This window comes from Malania oleifera, chromosome 2, assembly GCF_029873635.1.
Source record: "Malania oleifera isolate guangnan ecotype guangnan chromosome 2, ASM2987363v1, whole genome shotgun sequence".
Taxonomy (NCBI): Eukaryota; Viridiplantae; Streptophyta; class Magnoliopsida; order Santalales; family Ximeniaceae; genus Malania; species Malania oleifera.
The window spans coordinates 134,336,934-134,359,500 of NC_080418.1; the positions used below are offsets into that span (position 1 = coordinate 134,336,934).

Consider the following 22,567-nt stretch of genomic DNA (forward strand, 5'->3'; position numbering starts at 1 on the left):
ATCATTTTTTTTCTCCAATAAATAATAAAATTAACCAAACATCGACCACATCAAAAACTCTGATACCATTTTAAACATAATTCGATCCGAAGAGGGTGTCGGGTAAATAGTCATACAAACAGCCCTAACAGCGAAAGTCAATATTTATAAACCATTCAGGATACAAATAACGAGAGTTCTAACTATTTATATATATATATATCACATTCCCAAAAATCAACAAAAAATTCTAGGGGAATCATACATACCTAACTCAAAACACTCACTCTGTCTATCAGGGTACCAACTCCCCTCTATCTCGGAACTCTATCTCTAGATCTGTCACGGTTTACTAAAATATTTAGATATTTGGATAAGACACATCTTAGTAAATGGCACATTAAATTTTATTGTCTATTTAAAAGGAAATATGTGAAACCTAAACAGGTCTGTAGAGTAGAAGAAAAATGGGTACCAAAAATAAACCCCAAGACCTCCTCCTTCAACCTTAGGATAGAGAATTTAGTGGAATTAGTCACATAAACAAATAAGGGTCGTGATGACTAATAGGTTTGGGGAATAGTATTTGCTAAAAATGTAAAATCTTAGTATATGTATTTACTACACTATTATTATACTAAGAATCCTACAAGAAAGTTAAGTCTATATGATTCCTTTAAGCATTATACCCAATATGACTACCTAATGCTTTTAGATCATAATAACATATTGGATAGCATGCAAACCTTGATTTATTCAAAGTGCAAGTAGAGAGATTAACTGTCTAAAATATCAAGAATCTTATATCTTTGTAATGAGTAACATAAATTATAATATTGAAAAATAAATCCACTTCCAAATGGACTAAAGCATCGTTGTTTAGCAAACAATTCTTCATGCTTAACCCATACTTAAATATTAAAATCTTAAATTAAGCAAATCATGTCCATTGCATAAGACTGAGCCTTAGAATATAAATCATATTCTAAGTATCATCTAATCCTAAACTCATCCTTGGAACTTTAAATGCATAAATCAATCATCACTCTAGTCACAAGCACTAATAATCATAAATTTCATATCTATCAAGTGCTTATTAAAAGACATCCTATTATAATCAAATCAGGGGCATTCTCTAAGGGATCCAAATGGTTTATCAAGACATTTTAATAAATATTCCTTTTGTGCTTAAAATATAAAATTACCTAATTTTGATTTATGCTAACGTTATCTCTTCCATAAGAAATCTTTAACATATCACGATCATATCCGGTAAAGATTCATCTATTTTAGGCTCGAACCCTTACTTAAAATTGAAGACGTACTTATAAGGTACCGTCCAATGGTGGGATAATCAGAATACCTAAAGAGGTATTCAAAAATTAATATTCTCTCAAATTGCTCTTTGTCTAAATAGTTGGATATATTCGCTTCCACGAAATAATTTGAATACTGTCCACTCATAATAAATATTTTTCTAAACTTAATGATAATTTAATTGTTAAGAGTATTTGTCCAAACTCACTTTACAAGCTCCCAAACTTCAAGTCATATCTATTAGAAGCTTTTGAATAGGTCAAATGGCTAAGTTATTTACAATAGGTCTCAATATATATAAAAATGCAAATACCTAATAAACCTATGCGTTGAGATCTATAAAAAAATAGACAATATAGGCTTATGACCATGAAAAAAAATTATTTATGACTTTTTGGTCCTCTAAGTTAAAGCATTCAACGCCAAACTCAAATCAGTGAAAATCTTAGAACACTCGGCTAAACTGGTGAAGAATGATTAAAAAAAAAAGATATAAGACGATGATAACTGCATAACTTAGGGAGAGCATTTCTTTTTAAATTCATGACTCTATGCTCTCATAATTTTTCTTTATGCCCATATGTCTTTATGAAAACAGCATTGCAAATTTATGTCCATATTATACTATATGATGAAATTTCTTTAATGGACAGTTTATAGTTTATGATTTGTTAGTTAAGCTACCTGATTGCTGTTGGGAATTAGGAATAAATTCCTAAAACCTGTGAGAAACAAAATAGAGAAAGAATATATGCCAAAGAAAAATCAATCACACACACAAAACAGTATTTACGTGGTTCGGCAATTTTGCCTACGTCAACGGAGTTGCAGGGATTTCACTATTATCAGGAAGAAAAATACAGAGAATGCGATGGTACAATGCTCTCTCTCTCGCTCTCTCGCGAAGTGTGACCGCATACCCTAATCACCCAAAAACAATCATTTTATATGCTACGCACAGGGTTCCGAATAGGCTACAAAACTGGCCCAAAAAATTTTTTTCCTGCCTCATTAAAGCAATGTCGAGTCATCATTCAAATTTAACGCAACTAGACTCCACAAAAGCCCAACAATTGCATGTTTAATCTGGAACGCCTCTTGCATGGCTGTTGCAATAATGAAAATTGCATGCTGGTAGATAATTTAGGTTGTTACATTCTTGAAATAAATTACTTGTTGAAAACAACTAGATTTTAGTTACATATTTTTTATGGAAAAAACTCAATTTACAAACAGTATGCTACCGTAATTTCGTTAAATCTTTCTAAAATAAAATCATGTGATAAGATGATTATGATAGAATAAATGTTAAAATATTTTTGAAAGGATGAGTGAATGCAAAATGAAAATTTTTTCCTCATTCTTATTCGATAATGCATGCTCATAAATATTTAGGAGAGCTGAGCTCCATGCCTAGAGAAAGAGCATAAAGAATTCATGTGCATCATGGTGTCACTTAGTTGGTCTAAGTCATTCTAAAATAATTGTTTATACGATTTGGAAATATTAATGAAATTAATCCTTAATAAGTATAAGCAATTCATTCCATCTATGCAAATATTCCAATTCATAGGGGGAGCATCTGGAAATTATTTCCTATCTTATTATTGTAACGACCTGCTTAACTAATTCAATAATAAAACATAATAAATAAAATAGTCAACCCAAACCCGTGGGTAACGGGGACACCTGTCACACACATCAGAACTTAGGCAACAGTAAATGTAAATCATCATTCTCATAACCACAAAATATATATACCAGAGTTAACTATACTTCAAAACACTGTATTTATATACAATCTCCCAAAAATACAAAAATATTACTAGGATCCCACATCAGAATCTCCTAATTCTAGTTCAAACTTACCCTCCTAACAGGGTAACACAACAAACTCAACGGCGGCCATGACCCACCGATCCTTTTGGGTTTCCTGAAAATTATTTAAGTTCGGGGGTGAGACACTTCTCAGTAAGGGAAAATAAACTAAATATAGTTATGTGGCAACATGAATATTTGATGCAATTATATATATACAGTACATTTCATATACCTAAAAACATTCATCATAACATACTGAATAACCATATACTTTCGTATTTTCTAATAAATTATACAGTTCATAAAATGTTTGATATAACTGATAATACTGAAAATTTACCCAAGATGTATAACTAGTTGATGTAATGTATTACCCCCCATGACGGGTTGTGCAGCCCGAAGGCGGGACCCAACGATGGTTGGCCGACCACTGCAGAGTAAAAAATGTATGTAAGTACGATGGGCCCGCCACACCCTGGTCCGAACTGTTAAGTGGACGTCAACAACTCTACACTGAAAGCCACATCGACTATCCATTTTCCACCCCCTCGTGGGGCAATTGGTACATATCTAAACATAGTAATCTAATCTGTATAGCTACGGTACCGTGCTCCTGTAACTAAACTGAACTGAACTATCATCCGGGTTTTGATAATACATAATACATGATAAAATACAGTTTAACGTAAATAGATTGATAGCATTTTCTATAATAACGTAAAAACATACGGCCTTGCGTCGTTTACTTCCATATATGTGGCCTTGCGCTAAAATCATACATACGGCCTTGCACCGAAATCATATATCATACACGGCCTTGCGCCGGCTATTAATCACGGTCTTGCGCTGAACATTTCATAAATATCGTTCTGAATAAATAATTTATTTATCATTTAGTTGAAACCATGATGTACTGCATTATCTCATAATCTGAAAAAAAAACATGTTTTATTCGTAAAATTTCCATAACATAATACTTTTCAGGTAAAATAATATTCATGTCACACAATGCTGAATAAAACATACATGCCATTCTAAAAAAAAAAAAATCATATTTCCTGACATATCATACTAATATATATACTTTTCAACATAATAGCAGTATTTTCACAAACATGCATTATTACCAATCTCTTCATATATATTATACATTCTTCCTGAAAATAAATTTGCTGATAAATTATAATAATATAGTTTGTATGGAAAATAACTACTTTAGTTTATTTCCTTAGTTGAAACTGAAAAGAAACCCCCTAAAAGCACTGGTCCTGCACCCGCAGGGTTCCCCGTTCAACACCCTAAAATGACAACTCTTAGAACTAAACTTCAGTATTTTTCCGTGAATATCATTTCTTATAACTACGCTAAGACCAAATTTGACATAAAAAGTCTTATCTTATACTAGGGATGAATTCTAACTCAGCTCCATCAACGATCCGCTCCGGCAGACTTGGAGAGAACTTCTTTAGGAGCATCGTGGTGGCCTCAGATCATCGATCCAGTGAATGACGGAGCCGAAATCAAAGAGAGAGGAGAGAGAAACCGTAGGGAGGAGAGAGAGAGAGGGTTTGAGCGTCGAAATTCCGCTGAAAAAATGAAGTTTGGCCTTTTTATATACTGGCCTTCGTTATAGTAATCGGGAAAAAAATAAAATTTTTAAAAAATAATAATAAAAATAAAATAACAAAATAAAATAAATTAATTAAATTAACAAGTAAAATGAATAGTATGATAAGGGAAAATATATATATATATATATATATATTGAAACATATATATATATATATAAGTAAGTTATTATGATATATATGTAATATATATAAGTTAAAGGTGTATATATATATATATATATATATATATATAAAGTGTACAATCTTTTTTAAGAAACTTTGCTTTAATTAGCTAGTTAATATGATATTAATATATATATATATATATATATATATATATAATTGTGCAAGCTTTTCCAGGAAGCTTGCTTTGATTTTGGTGTGTTCTCTCTCTCTCTCTCTTCAATTCCGGGCCAGTTTTACGCCGGATCGACCAACCGAAGCCACCACGACGCTCCTGGCGAAATTCTCTGCAAATCTGCTGGAGCGAATCGTTGGAGAAAGTAATTTGAAAATCATCCCTAAGTTGAGGTAAGGCTTTTTAAGTCAAATTTGAAGTTGCAACAGTTGAGAAAAGTGTTATACGCGTTGAAGTATTAAAGTTTAATATTGAGAGTTTTCGTTTCCAGGGATGTTGATTGGGAATGTTGAGAATCATCCCTAAGTTGAGATAAGACTTTTTAAGCCAAATTTGACTTTGTGGCTGTTACAAAAAATGTTGTACGTACGAAAATACTGAAGTTTAATATTGGGAATTTTTGGTTTCAGGGTATTGGTAAGGAAATCTTACGGGGGTTAGACTAGATTGTTTTGGGGGCTTTCTCAGTAGTCAGGTAAGGGGATAAACTAAACTAGTTTTGTTTTGAGAAAATGCATGTATATATATGTAGCATCTGGTTTAAGGAAAAATAAATATAATTATATATGATTTATATTTGGAAAATACTGTTTAAATGATGATATGTTGAATACGTGGAAAATTTGTTCAGTGTGACATGAGTATAAAAATGTTGTGAAATACTGTTTTCTGGGAATGGGGATGATATGGATTTCTATGATGGAAAATCGGCATACGGGTCGAGATATATATATATATATATATATATATGTGATTTGCCAGCATACGGGCCGTGTTATGTGGATATGTCTGCCGGTGTACAGGCCGTGCTATGTGGATATGTTTGCCGGCATACGGGCCGTGCTATATGGATGAGATTTGCTAGCGTACGGGCTGTGCTATGTGATTTGCCGACGTACGGGCCGAGCTATGATAAAATGTAAAATACCGGCATACGGGCCGATGATTTTCATGATATATGTATATGTGAAAAATGATATGAATGATTTGATAATTAATGATATGAGTTATCTATGCATCACAATTTTAGTATATGTATATGATATCAGAACTTGGTTGGCTTAGTCTAGGCTAGCACTTGCACAGTACCGTTGCTATGTGTCTATGGTCTTCGTGGTCATGATATTTGTGTTAACGCTGCTGTACGGAGTGGTGTGAGATTGGATGGTTGATGTTGTTATTTTCAAGAAGTGTGTTGTTATCGCTCCTGGTGTACGGACTAGTCTGGGTAGACCCATCGGACCTATAGACTACTATTTGACTTGGCAGTGGTCGGCCAACCATTGTTAGGTCCTGTCTTCGAGCCATACAACCCAGTCATGTGAGGGTAATACATGACAACAGCTAGCTAACCTACCAGGATTGTTTTATGTTATTATTATGATATGAGATGAGATGAGATATGCTTATGAAATGCAATATGTTCTGCCATGTTTTGATATACATATGTTTTCCCAGATTTGATAAACATTACTGAATATGATATGTATGGTATATGTAGAACATGGTATACTCATGTTACCACACACTAGTATTAGTTTATTTCCCTTATTGAGAGGTATCTCACCCCTAAATCTTATTAACTTTTCAGGAGCCCCGGATAGGAGAGCGGGAAAAGCCCCGCTGATATAGTACGGTCTATCTACCCTTTTTGAAGGGTAAGTTTTGTTGGGACAGTTGGATTTTGTGGGAAATGTCCCTAGGTTTTATTTTTGGGATGTATAGATGAAAATACAATGATTGTAGTAACTTTGGTATATTGTGGTATATGGTATTGAGATGTACATGTTTATATATTTTCTACTGCTAGGGCTTCTGCTTTATGTTCTGATATATCCCTGCTGCTCACGGGCCCAGGTGGATTGTGACCTGCTGAGCTAGAATATGGGATATGTGATATTGATATTATATAAAAAAAAATATGTGGAAAAATGAGCAAGTCGTGACAGCCATCAACGAGCCACGTCACCTCGTCAACGAGGTCAAGAAGGCTTCTCGTCGACGAACTCTCCCCCTCATCGACGAAATTTAGATTTGCCAAAGTCATCCTCTCGGTATCTTCTCATCGACGACACGTACCCTCGTCGACAAGCCCATAGTGCAACGTCAAGCCCTCTGCCGCTTTTTATATATATATTTTCTATTTTTCTCTCTCTTATTATTTAAATACCATAATTCTTCAGGTCATTACAATTATGCTCACCAATATTTTGTTGCTTAGATGTGCATTGAACTTTCTATGGCATGCACTCAATTACTATGATCTTATTGAATATTCTAGATGAAAAATATATTGTGTTACCACAAGTTCCTTGAATTAACCATATGATCTTATTTAAAAATTCATTGATATAATTAAGATCTGTATGGTTAGTCTTTCTGATTATAATTCTTTTCATAATGTACTTAAAGCAAAAAATAAAATAAAATTAGAGCATAAATTTTTTTTTCAAAAGGTGAGAGATATGTATTAGAGTAAGATTTTGTTTGAGATCTAAAGGAGGAGAGAAATTTTTTCTAGATCAAAAGGGGGAGAGATATTTTTTAAAACTACAAAGTCTACAATGTACATAAGCTTAACTGAAAAAAAAAAAGGGGGGGGGGGAGTTTTTTCTGAGCTAAAATAACAATTTTTTCAAAAAGGGGAAGTCATCCTTTTTAAAGTTAAGAATTTTTGTTTTAACACTTAACTTAACCCTTTTACTGAGGTCAAAAAAAGGGAGAGGATTAGTGAGTAACATGATATACTCCTTGTGTTTAAAGGGAGATGATTAATGTGCATATGCTTTATTACTATATTTAGATGCATATTGAATTAAACTTAAAATTTTCAACTTGAAATATCTAAATGTCTTCTCTCTGGATATATTTGAATTACAATATCTATTTTGAAATTTATGCATTTTGCTTTTGTGTTTATCATCATAAAAAAAAAAAAAAAAAAGGGAGATTGTTGACTTTTTGAATCAGATCTCGTTTTAATAATGACAAAACACAATTTTCTCATTTGTGCATTGAGCCTTTTAGCAAGATCATAATTTAGCATGCACGGATGGTACAAATGCTATGGAAGCTATGAGGAACTTGAAGCACATTCAACTTGACACATTCCATGAAATAAAAAGAGCAAAAGGATGAAGATACCTCAGATTTTCAATTGTAATGTGTGTTTAGTCTCACTTGTATTTACATATTTCATAAGATATAGTTGGAAACTCAAATATACCCTAGACTGACCTTAAGACTCATACATTTCATGAAAAATATATTTACATTAGTTCTAGGTTAGATGGATATTTTAGAGGCAAAATAATACTGGAAAATAGAGGCATCGTCGACGAACCCTGTGGCCTCGTCGACGAACATATGAAGGCCACTCGACGACGAATGATCTGTTCTCATCAATGAGAAAATACCAAGAACTCAAAAATCTCATACAGTGCTCTCGTCGACAAATTTATGTTCACGTCAATGAATGAGTGTTGAGCACTCGTTGACGAACGCGTTCTCTCGTCGTCGGGTTCCTGGAGCAGAATGATGATTCAACGCGGACACGGTCGTAAATACTTTATTTTAAATGATCCAACGGCCAGGAATTGATTCAATGCCGAGCATACATGTTTAAACACACCTAAAACCCTAGGAGAATACAACAAGACAAGAAGAGATCATTTTTGCATACTTTGCATACACTCTATCAAGTTCAAACATCTTTTGGACATTCTCTCAGCTTCAAAAAGAGCATTCGCGCACACATCCTGCTAAGCACATTTGATATCGAGGTTTGGTATACAAGGTTTTATATTTGGGCACTTAATTTTCATTGTAAAAGTTTATCTTCTCTCATATTTTTATTTAAAATTTTATTAAGAGAGCAAAAATCCTAAATTTCATGTTTTTGTTTGAAAAATCTTGTGGGAGAAGTTCATTCTAGGATTTTAAATCTTTGAAGCATTTTCGATATTATTTTTATTCAAAGATTTAATATTCTTTTATTCATGCCAAAAGTTATTTGAGAAAACCCTAGACCTCCAACACATATTATTTGAAAAATCAATTTTTAGAGATATATTGCATTGGGTGTAGATCTTTGAGAAAACTCATTATACATATTTTTATATACAAAGATCATATATTTGATTATTATTGAAATCATCACATACATTAATTGAGCTTCAGGTTATATCCGATGAATGTGTTTTAGGAATTTTATTATACTCATTAGCTTGTAAGAAGTATCTGAGTGTTCAGGAATTTCATTCAACTATTGTATTAACAGTTCGAGCTGTGAATCAGGAAGGAGGAAGCTACGCCTCTCGTAAGTAGTGGGGAAGGAAGGAGTTACGTCTCTTGTAAGCAGTGGAGTAGCAAGAAGCTGTGTCTCTCGTAAGCAGCGAGTTTTTAATGGGAAGCTCCGCCCGGATTTAAGGAGCAGATTAGTAGAATTTTTTAGGGTTTTGCCCAAGGCGAGGACGTAGGTCGGGTTTGGCTGAACCTTGTTAAAAATTCAATGTTTGTGCTCTCTCTCTCTCTCTCTCTCTCTCTTTATATTTCTGTACTTATATTCATATTATATCTGTTGTACATGTTTTAAATGTTGGTATATATGAATATCTAAAAATATGAGAGAATAATTGGGTAATACTGAATTAATTGAGATATCTACTTATTAAATCAATTTAGTCGCATAATACTGAAATCGGTGTATATCCAAAATTGTGGATGTATAGTTAGGTTTTCAATTAAGGATTGAAATAACAAAATATTTTTAAATACCCAATTCACCCCCTCTTGGGATTACACCTAAATTAACATTTTTATTTATATCTTGTGCTTGATTTATGTTTCATAAATTGTGATATAATTGGTTGCAATTTTACCAAGAGTTTTTATTTTGTAGAGAAAGCCCAAATACACGAAAAGAATCCATTCACCCCCCCCTCTGACTCTATATACTCCCGTGTGGGACGATTAACAAAATACATACAAATGAAAGCACAAACATTTAACTCTCAAACAACACTCAAGAATATGGCACACAAATTTTGATGAAATCTCCTAAGATTAGCAAATTCAAGTACAAAAATATTTAATGATAGAAGAAAGTGTTTAAAATTTTAGTAATTCAATCTAGATAGCTTATATGTTGTTCATTGGGCTTTGGAGGGCATACATATAGAGTTCTTAGTAAACTAACCAGTTTTACCTATTAAAGTTTGTTTTCAAGTGAGATCGGTTGACTTGTCTCAAAGTCGATCAACCTAGTACTAGCTATTAGAATTTTGAAGTAATTGCTGGAATCTCAAAAATGTAGGATCAATCTACCTATTCCTTGGACCTTGGGCATTCTATCAAGGCTGGTCGACCAACCTAGGTGGCCTGGTTGACTATCATAGGTTGATAGCCCAAAATAGTTTTCAATTTGTATATTTTTTTTTCTTGATTTTGTTACTTTTATGTGATGATCAAGGAATTCCAAGAGATTTATATAAAATACAATCCAAAAACTACAAAGACTATGCAATTAAAAGTAGCAAAGTCTCTTCAAAATGTCTTCAAGTTTAGTCCATTTCTCTAATTTTAATTCTTTTAAATTTGTTAAGTAAATCACTATTTGAATGGATAATTGAACCAATCATCCATTGGGTTTTACCCAATCGACCTAATCCATTTTAAAAAATAATTAAGCACGTAAAAAGTTGATGTAAATTTTTTTCTAATGTTACACACTTCTTTAAAAACATGTAAAATGCGCATTGACCATATTATACATAAATCATAAAATTTTGTAATATAAAATATAATTATGATCTCACTATTCAATTGAATAATTGAACCAAACATTCATGAATTAAATGTTAAAAAATATTATTACACCCCTAAGCTACACTATTTACTACAAATATCCCTTTAAATTTCTATGAGTGGAACTTATACCTACTAAATTATTTTTATGATTGTAGAAAACCTTTCTATTAACAAAAATAGTTAAATCTAGCAGATATTGTAAAACACGTTACAATGAATGATTAATAATTTTTTAAGATAACATGATCTTTATAAGCTTAAGTATATTACTTTTAACAAATTTTATAGGGTGAACATGGCAAAAATGCCCATAAGAAAAAGAAAAACAAGACAATAAATTATTTTGGAACATGGACGGCAAAAAAAGATAAAGAAAAATAAACAACATATGGAAAAATAAAAAAATTAATTCAATTACAATAATAAAAAAATTGAGAAATTAAATAATTAATTTTATAAAATAAAAATACACCATACCATATCACACAGGTGATATAGTATATATTAATAAAATACATATTATTTATTGTAATATTTACTTATTCACAAAACATATATCTTACGAATCACATTGGACTATCCCAAAAAACCCTAATTAAATTAATAATTTAACTTAATAAATAAAATAATTAGTTATTTATTCATAAAATTCAATGTATTTTGCACATAGAGAATATAAATGATATTTGATATTGAACATCAACTTAAAAGTTGTATAATTTTTTAATTCTTGTCATTGAGAAGTTGTTATCAAGTTAAATAGAGCAAAAAGATATAAAAAATATTTTATTATTTTAGTTAACTAATGTTAATTTTTTTAGCTATGATATATAAGTACAACCACAACAAAACCAAACCTTAAGTCTCACTAGGTGGGGTCAATTATATGAATAATTTTTCACCAACTCATGCAATTATTGACCATTTCTTTTGAAAAATTTAGGGTTATTAAATCCTTATTCACTATTTCATTCCAAATTATTTTAAATCTACCCTTACCCCTTCTGTTGCCCCTCACAGTAATTAATTCACTCTTCCTCAATGGTGCACTATGTAGTCTATACTGCAAGTAACTAAACCATCTGAGTCATCCATCTTTTATCTTATCTTCTATAGAAGTTATACCTAACTTACTGCGAATATGTTGACTCCTTAATTTATCTTTTAGTGTTATACCACTTATTTATCTAAACATTCTCATCTCGACAACTTTTATTTTTTGAATATTTTATTTCTTCGTCTTCCAACATTCTGATCCATATAACATAACTGGTCTTATAAACATCCTATAAAATTTCCTTTTTAATTTTAAGGGCATTTTATGATCACTGAGCACACTTAGAGCATTTCCCCACTTTACCCAACCTACTTTAATTATATGCATTACATCATCTTCAATTTCTCTTTCAGTTTACATAATAGATCCAAGGTATCAAAATCTACAAGCGCTGTTTATTTTTTCATCAAGTTTAACTTTGTCTCTAATATTCCTTCTACTATTATTAAAATTACATTTTATATATTATGTCTTATTTATGTTTATCCTAAAGTCTTTAGATTCCAAAGTTTCTTTCCATAATTCTAACTTAGCCTCTGCTCGTCTATAGTTTCATCAATTAATACAATATCATCTACAAACAATATACACTATGGAACCTCAATTTGAATGCTCTTAATCAATTCGTTCATTACTAAAGTAAAAAGATAAGAGTTCAAAACAGATCCTTGATGTACACCTATGGTGATTAGAAATTCTATAATTTCTCCATCTATAATCCTTACACTAGTCATTACTTCACCGTACATATCTTTGATATCCTTAATGACATTAGTATACCTATTGCATATACTTTTTTTAAAAAAAAAACCCACCGTAAAACTTGCCTAGGTACCTTATCAAATGCTTTCTCTAAGTCAATAAATACCACATGTAAGTCTTTGTTCTTTTTTTTAAACTTTTTCATTAATATTCTTAAAAGATATATAGGTTGTGTGGTAGATCTCTCAGGTATAAAACTAATTAATTTTCTTATACCTCCGTTTCCAACTTTAACCTTTGTTCAGCTACTTTTTCCCATAGTTACATTGTATGGCTTATAAGTTTAATTTCACGATAAATATTACAATTTTGAGTATCTTCTTTATTTTTTTATACAGGTATTAAAGTTTTTTTCTTTCATTCATCTGACATTTTTATTATAAAAAAATTTAAGAAATGTTATAAAAAATATGAATGTCACTCCTTATCTTCCACTCCTTCATCTTCCACCCATTCATTTTTTCACCACAATAAATGTTTTGCTATCCTTATTGCCCTATAAAAGGGCACCTTCCCCCTCTCATTGGAAACACACACATTGCATGCTTGTATATATATATTTGCATGCTTTAAGTAAGTAGGCATATAGAAAGAAGAGAAGAGATATATCTTATACAAGTCGGAGATATTTTGTACAAAGCCAATTCCAATTTATTTTGTAATTCCTTTTGAGATAGTAAAGTTTTTTATCACATTCGTCCGTGGAGTAGGCATAAACGAACCAGGTAAATTTCTGTCTTATCTCTATTTATTTTTCTATAGATTTTATAACACATTATCAGCACGAGACTCTAACTTTCTAAAATATATCTTTAAATCCTATTTAATTTATTTCTTGTAACTTTTACTTTATAAGAGTATAATATTCTCTAGAAGAGAATATATCTTTTAAAGTTTAAAAAGTATCAATCTTCGGAAGAAATGGTAAGATAGTCCTCCTAAAGAGACTGTATATTTAAATTTCTTGTCTATATATTTAATTCTTCGAAGAGATAGACCTCCTGAAGATGCTATGTATCTAATCTCTAGAAGAGATGGTAAATATTTACCTCATGAAGAGAGTATATTTTTAATATCCTGAAAATATATTAAATTCGCCCTCTTAAAGAGGTGAAACGTTTATCCTCCAAATGAGGTAGTATATGTAAGGACCCGACCCGAGAAATGTGAATTAAACAAATAAGAAAAGGGGAAGGAATTTGAAAAGGTAAAAACAGTAGGACTCATCAACGAGGCTCTTTCTCTCGTTGACGAAGTCTCTTCTGTGGCTCGTCGGTGAGGTTCAAAGGATCGTCGACGAGTGGATACCGAGAAATTTCAGGAATTTTGGAATCTTAGGCTCGTCGATAAGGCCAACTCTGTCATTGACGAGCACCCTTCTTCTGCTCGTCAATGAGCGCTCCACTTTGTTGGCGAGTCTGGCTGGGTCAACTAAATTATAAATATCTATTCATTGCTTCATGGTTAAGAAAACTCAAAACTCTCTCTCTCTCTCTCTCTCTCTCTCTCTCTCTCTCTCTCTCTCTCTCTCTCTCTCTCTCTTTCTCTATATCTCTCTCTCTCTAGAACCGACAAACTCTTTCTCTTTCTTTCTTTCTCTCTCTCTCTTCGATCCTTCGTTGTTCGTCACTCGAATCCAAGATCCGATATTACTACGTGGATCAGAGGGAAAACCTTTACGGTTATAGAAGATCAGATCTTCGTTTTGACAATTTTCGAGTTTCATCCCGAAATTGAGGTTCTGTGGTTTATAGGTTCTAAGAACTCGGTTCGCTATTTTGGGAGCCATATAGTTCGTGTTTCAGAGTTCGGGGAAAGGTAAGGGGATTTGTTTACATCAGTCATTTTATAAAACTAAACCGCTAAAAAGTTAGCTTATGTTTATATGCACGTATTGACTGCTTATTTACAAAGTTTCACGGGGTAAAAATACCGGTTTTACAATTTTACAGTTTTGGTAAAATTGAGGGTTTTAGCGTATGACCTCCAAACTTTTCAAAACTTTGTTATTTGCATTAAACTTAATGTAGGAGATTCTTGAACCCTTTTTTTCCCATTTAAATGTTATTTTTTGAGTTATATATTATATATAGCGAATTTTTGATCAAATGAGTGTGGCATATGATATGAAATGGAATATACTGAACTATCATACACGTATATGAACTATGGGAACTGAAGTTCCATTTTGCTATCTGAAAATGTGGAAAATAAGTGTCGGTTATATACCGAGCTTTATATGTAAAAAGGGTTAAACCGAGAGTGTGTGTGCTGGTTTATACCACCGTATGAATGAATAAGTTTGTGAAATTACTAGAACTGTATAGGTGATTTATGAATTTGAAACAAGTTAATTGGTTTTATTATAAATTGTATATATAATATTGGGACCGCAACTTGTTACTATGAGAGCCTTAAAAAGCTTAACATTATATGAAGTCTTAAATGCTTAAGCACGATTTCGTTGCTATATTCAAGATACAGTGCAACCACACATCTGTTTTTCAATGTGGGTATCAAGATAGTCGATTGGGTAGGAGTGGCCACTAGTGGATTAATGGACCAGGTGGATTCAGTCGGACTATAATAACTATAATGATTGATAGTGCCTGCATAAGGTGGGGCTTGTTCAGGGATTCATGATCGCATAACCCGCGCCAAGGGGTAGTGTTGGCATTAGTTATGATGCTTCTAAGCTAGATGGTGTTCTAAATATGCATATACATGATTTAAAAACTAAAATGGGCAAAGTCACAGGTTTGAGTACCGGGCGGAGGGATTGTACAGTGTATGGGCCTATACCCTACCCTAACCTCGGGAACTCTTGCTCGTTATGATGCTAAACTATCTATTGTAGGAATTATATCTATATATATCTCCTATATTATAGTATTGAGAATATGCTATATATGTAACTGCTTTCAATTGAAATAAACACATGTTGTCACACACTGATGTAATATCTTCCACCTTACTGAGAAGTGTCTCACCCCAACATACAACCTTTGTTTCAGGTCCTACAGGATGTCGGTCCTAGTTGGTAGAGGGACTTGGAGTGTCGTATTGTGTGTAGATTACATAAGTGTTTTGTATATGTAATAGACTTAGTTCAGAATGTCTTTTTGGGGATTGTAAGAATAGGTTATGTTTTAAGCACGATCGTATGTATGAGAGAATACAGTTAGAAACTCTGGTTTGCCTACTAGATTCCATATGAATGTTTATGTTTTCCATTGTGCATAAGATTTCAGATCAGTATGAAACACCAGTATGTACCTATTTAAGGTGGGTTGTACATGTATGTTTATCAGATATAGGTGTATTATACATGTGTAGTACAGGTGTAGTAGCACTCTGTGGCCGTATAAAGGGTTGGGGCGTTAATGTAATGATCCAAAGAATAATGGTATTTAAATAATAAAGAGAGAGGAAAATGGAAATAGGAAAAGAGGGCGAAGCATTCGTTAACGATGTGGCATTTTGGGCTCGTCGACGAGGGTGTGTTTCGTCGATGAGAAGATATCGAGAGGCTATTTTTTTTCAGCTCTGAATTTCATTGGCAAGGAATAGTATTCGTCGATGAATTTCCTTCTTGACCTCGTCAACGAGGTGACATGGCTCGTCGATGAAGATCGGTGTATAAATAGCCTTAAACGCGATTTTTCAGCTAATTTTCACACAGAAACCCTCTCCTTTCTCTCTTCTTTCATCCCTTCTCTCTAAGTTTTTGGGCCGTATTTTTGCCGATTCGATGATCTGAAACCACCACGACACTCTTGGGGAAGTTTTTTGCATATCTGTTGGAGTGGATCGTTAGTAGGGTTAGTTTGAAATTCATTCTTGATTCAAGGTAAGGCTATTTATTCAGAATTTGGTCTTCCCATAGTTATAGGAAATGTTATTCACGGAAAAATGCTAAAGTTTGGTTCTGGAAGTTGTCGTTTTTAGGGTGTTGAACGGGGAACTCTGCGAGCGCAGGACCAGTGAATTTTAGGGGAGATTTCTTTTCAGTAGTCAGGTAAGGGAATAAATTAAAGCAGTTATTTTTCTATGAAAATTATTATTAAGTTATTAATAGAATTATGTTCAGGAAAGCATGTAGTATTTTTTAATATTATTGAGAAAACGCATATTTGGGAAAATACTGCTATTATATTGAAATGTATGTATTAGTATGAAACGCTAGAAAATATGATTTTTGAATGGAATGTACGATTTTATTAAGCATTGTGTGACATGAATATTAATTTACGTGAAAAGTATATATTATGACAATTTTATGAATAAAGCATGTTTTTAGAGATTATGGAATAATGCAGTACAATATAGTTTCAAAATATATAATAAACAAATTATTTATTCAGATTGATATGTATGAAATATTCGGCGCAAGGCCGCGATTGATAGTCGGTGCAAGGCCGTGTAATATTTATGATTTCGGCGTAAGATCGTATGTATGTATGATTTCGACGCAAGGCCGCAAATATGAAAGAAATCGGCACAAGGTTGTATGTATTTATGTTGTTACAAAAAATGCTATCAATCTTTTTACGTTAAATAGTATATTATCATGTATTATATGTTATCAGATCTCGGATGTTAGTTCAGTTCAGTTTCAAGAGCATGGTACCATAGCTATACAGATCAGATTATTATGTTCAAACTTGTGCTAACCGCCCTGTAAGTAGAGGGGGTGGGAGATGGATAGTCGATGTGACTTTCAGTGTAGAGTTTTAGACGTCCACCTGATAGTCCGGACTAGGGTGTGGCAAGCCCATCGTACTTACAAACATTTTTGACTAGGCATTGGTCGGCCAAACATTGTCAGGTCCCGCCTTCGGGCTGTACAACCCGTTATAGAGTGTAATACATGACATCAGCTAGCTATACATCCTAGGTAAATTACAGTATCGGACATTTCATGATCAGTATGGCTTATTAGAAATTATGAAAGTATATGATTATTCAGTATGTTATGATGAATGTTTTCTAGCATATGAAATGTATTGTATAAGTATTATATCATTACATATTCATGTTGCCACACAACTGTATTTAGTTTATTTTCCTTTACTGAGAAGTGTCTCACCCCCCCAAACTTAAATTATTTTCAAGAAACCCAGAAAGACCGGTAGATCGAGGCCGCCGTTGAGATAGGTTGACACTACCCCGCTAGAAGGGTAAGTTTTGATCTAGGGAGAGGAAATTTATGTAGTGGGTTCCTAGATATGTATATATTTTTTGTATTTTTGGAGATTGTTTATAAATACAGTATTTTGAAATTTAGTTGACTCTGGTATTATGTATTTTATGGTTATGAGAATGTGATTTACATTTACTGCTGCTTAAGTTTCCACTGTGAATGTCAGATGTGTCCCCATTACCTATGGGTTTGGGTTGACTATATTAATAAATATATTTTACTATATGATAAGATAAGTAGGCCATTATAGTTACAATATATTTAACCTCCAGAAGAGATGGTAAATTATTACCCACTTTAATATTATAAATTGGAATCATACTCCTGAAGAGTACAAATTGAGAAAAATAATATAATGTTTATGAAGAAACATATTTAAGTACCTCGGAAGGGTAGAAATAATATTATATTATTATCTCAAGTTTATTTCAGTTTTTATATATATATTTTTTAGATTACCTTATAATTGTTAATTTATTCAGATGTCGAACGTAAACAAAGTTGAATTTGTTCTCTTTTATATCAAAGACAACAATTATTTATCATGGATTCTTGGTGTTAATATCTATTTAAATGTAATGAACTTTGGAAACACTATTTTAGTTAGAAATATCGCATTCCCGTAGGATCACACAAAAACTATGATCATCCTCTGTCATCATTTTGATGAAGAATTAAAGACTGAATACCTCACTATTAAAGACTCACTTATCATATGAAAAAATTTAAAGGATAGATTTGACTACCAAAAAACTATGATTTTACCAAAAGCTCGATATGAATGGTTGCACCTGAGGTTGTAAGACTTTAAAACAGTCAATGAATATAACTCATCTTTGCATAAGATTAGCTCAAAGTTAAAATTATGTGGTGAAAATATTATTGATGAAGACATGCTTGAAAAAAACTTTTACTACTTTTCATCTCACTAATGTGCTCTTGCAGCAGCAATATAGGAAGAAGAAATTTACTAAAACTGTTGAACTTCTATAATATATTCTTGTCGCTGAGCAAAATAACGAGCTTTTGATGAAAAATCATCAAACTCATCCAACTGGTTCAACCCCATTCCCTGAAGTGAATATGAACACATCTTTTGGTCGAGGACAAGGCCACAAGTATGGTTGTGGGTAGGGGTGTACACAGTTCGATTCGGTTCGGTTTTTGCCAAAATTGCCAACTGAACCAAAGTCCTCGGTTTTCAAAATGACTGAACTGAAATCGAACCATATACCGTCGGTTTATGAACAAACCAAACCGTGAACTTTGTGGTTCGGTTTGGTTATTTTCGATTTTACCGAATTTTGAACAATCAAAACAACACTAATACAGAGCCTGGGCTGCATCAACAGCCATAGCCCAATAGCCACAACCCATTATGACATTATATAACTCTTAGGCCAAGGCTTTAGTTGCAAAGCCCAAAACATGAGATAAAATATATAAGGTGGGGATACCAGTTCTTTTCCCATTTCCAACCGATGTGGGATGGCTAGCATGTGGTTCCTGCATATGCCTTGCCCTCTTTGCAGTTCGCCGGTGGCCTCTCTCTCTCTCTCTCTCTCTCTCTCTCTCTCTCGCAAACACACATACACAGTGCGAATTAGAACAAGAAGAAAGAAACATCAGTTGCCGGACCTTGTGCTCCAACTCCTGCTTCAACCGTTCGACCTCCTTCTCTAGTCGCTTGTTGTCGGCAATGTCGAGGCGTAGCTGGAGGGTGCAGTGGTCGACCTCCAGGGTCTGGTTCTTCCACCGCGCGCGCTTGTTCTGGTACCAGATCACCACCTGGCACGGAGGCAAACCCAGATGCTCCTCTAGCTGGAACTTGCGGTGAGGCTCAAGCTTCTTGTTGAAGCTAAAGCTGGTTTCCAAGAGTGTCAGCTGTTCTTGGGTGAGTCTCTTCTTGCTATTGGCACATTTGGGAGTGGTGGAGTTCCGAAGATGGGGTTGGAATTACACACAGAGACAGAGATGGGGCTTGTGCACTGCACACCTAGAAGACAGTGAAGAAATCTCTTGCCGCTGTCGCTGTGCCGCCTCGCACGCCGACTGCTTCCGCATCCGCCGCCGCCTTTGCCGCTTGACGGATAGCTCTCGAATTCCCCCTTGTCGTAGACCAGAGGCAGCTCTGTCCGCCATCTCTCGAGCTTCGACCTCAGCCCTTCCACGCTTCCGTCTAAGCTCCACTTGTCCAAATTCCGCATATGTTACAGGCTCTCTCAATTGGGCCAAGATGTCCGGCCTGCTCGTTTTCAGTTTAATTATGATTATTTTTTATTAATTCAGTTTTTGGTTTTTTCGATTCGGTTTTGGTCCAAAACCAAAACTGAAACTAAAGCCAAATTTTTTTATATTTCAAAATCGAAACCGAAAAATCGAATCGAAATGTGTTTCGGTTCGGTTTCAATCCGGTTTTTGATTTTTCGATAAATTTTGTACACCCCTAGTCGTGGGTATGGCCGTGGTCGAAATAATCACTGGCATTAATGTGAAGTTACACTCCCCCAGAAGAGGGATGACCCCCAGAAGTGGGATAATGGTCAAAATCAGTGACCTAGGCATCATCAAAATGAATGCTACAGATGCAGAGGAAAATGTCATTGGTCACGTACCTGTCATACGCCCAGACATTTGGTAGATCTATACCAAGCCTCAATAAGAGAAAAGGAAAATAATAAAGAAATAGAACAAATTTTGCTGATAATATTGTTTCAATAGACCTTGATGTTGGACCATCCAACCATGTTTATCTTGATGTTGCTAATTTCCTTATAAATCAAGATGAAAATAATGATGTAATATTCTAAGATATAAAGTAAGCAATATTGTATTTTGATTTTAATAAATAAATTATCATATTTATTGTTGTTATGATCAATTATAATAATGAGTTTTTATTATTTTTATTGTTTTTGGGAAGAAACAAATTTTAACAAAAACTGGCAACTTTATCTTTTACATTGTATTATACAAAGATTAAAGCAACTAAATCATATAATGTCTTGCACCAGAAGTGCAATGACTCATAGTTTTCTACACTTTGGCATGATCGTCTTGGACATCCTAGAGATGTAATGATGCGAAGAATCATTAAGAATTCCATGGTCATTCATTAAAGAACTAAAAGATTCTTTTATCAAATGATTTCACGTGTACTACAAGCTCTCAAGAGAAATTAATTGTTAAACCATATGTTTCAAAAGTAAGTCTTGAATCTCTCAGTTTCTTACAGAGAATTTATGGTGATATATGCGTACCAATACATCCACCATCTGGACCATTTAGATATTTTATGGTCTTAATTGATGCATCTACTAGATGGTCACATGTTTTTATACTTTTTACTCATAATATTGCATTTGCTAGATTTCTTTCTCAACTAATTAGATTACGAGCTCATTTTCCTGTTTGTCCAATTAAATCAATTTGTTTGGATAATGCTGGTGAATTTACATCCCAAACTTTTGATAACTATTGCATGTCACTTAGAATAGATGTTGAACATCCTGTTGCTCATACCTATACATAAAATGGTTTAGCTAAATCTTTTATTAAGAAACTTTAACTCATTGCTAGACCTATGATTATGAGAACCAAATTGTCTTTATCTATTTGAGGATATGCTATTCTTCATGACGCATGTTTAGTTCGTATAAGGCTAACTGCTTACAATAATCTTTCACCCATGCAATTAGTTTATGGACAACAATATGATATTTCTTATTTAAGAACTTTTTGGTTGTGCAGGATAACTGCTTACAATAATCTTTCACCCATTCTATTATTAGATATCATGAACCTTTGATAAGTGATTTGTTTAAAGTACGATTTCAAGATTGTCATTTTGATGAAGCAGTATTCTCTACATGAGGGGGAGCAAAATCGGTGCCTAAAGCACAATTTGAAATCACATGGAATGCCATCAATTAATCTCATTTAGATTCTCACACAAATCAAAGTGAACTTGAAATCCAAAAGATTAAACATTTGTAAGGGATTGTAAATCAATTACCAAATTATTTTGCAGATACCAATACCATATTAAAATCTCATATACTTGCTGCAAATATTCTAACACATATTCATGTCCCTAAAGGGCAACAATCGACTAATGAACATAAATCGCAGCTTAAGCGTGGAAGGCTTGTTGGTGCAAAAGATAAAACTCACAAAAAGAGAAAATTAAAATCTATTGGAATTGGTGTGATCCCAAGAGGGGGGAGGCGAATTGGGTTTTAAAAATATTTCGACTAAATTAAACATTTACACCGATTCACTATAGTTCATATCCCATTTAATATAATGGTGTGTATGACAAATGATGAAACCATACGTTCAAACATACAAGTGCGACATATCTTATTTAACTCAAATGTGTGCATGCAAATAATAATAATAGTAAGTAAACTAGTATACACAAATGGAAATTAAAGTACAGAAAGTAAATGAGATGAAGAGAAAGGGACACAAAATATTTGTTATCGAGGTTCAGCCAAACTAGCCCATGTCCCTGCCTTAGGCATACCCTCCAAGGATTCCACTATCCCTACTCACTTAAATGGGTAGAGCAGAAGCCGTTACAACCTCTCCTTATGGGGCGAGGTAAACCCCAGCTCAATTATAAGGCTGCTGAGCCCAATTTGTCTCCC

At 33.4% G+C, this 22,567-nt stretch overlaps 1 protein-coding gene across 1 annotated transcript; it reads right to left on the reverse strand.

Moving 5' to 3' along the window:
• Nucleotides 1-18,885: 18,885 nt before the first annotated feature.
• Nucleotides 18,886-20,057, reverse strand: LOC131148397 (homeobox-leucine zipper protein ATHB-52-like). The gene is made up of 3 exons (XM_058098102.1): nt 19,912-20,057; nt 19,509-19,824; nt 18,886-18,987 (listed from the first exon to the last, which is right to left on the reverse strand). The coding sequence occupies exons 1-3, from the start codon at nt 20,055-20,057 to the stop codon at nt 18,886-18,888; spliced, it is 564 nt and encodes a 187-aa protein (XP_057954085.1).
• Nucleotides 20,058-22,567: the final 2,510 nt, after the last annotated feature.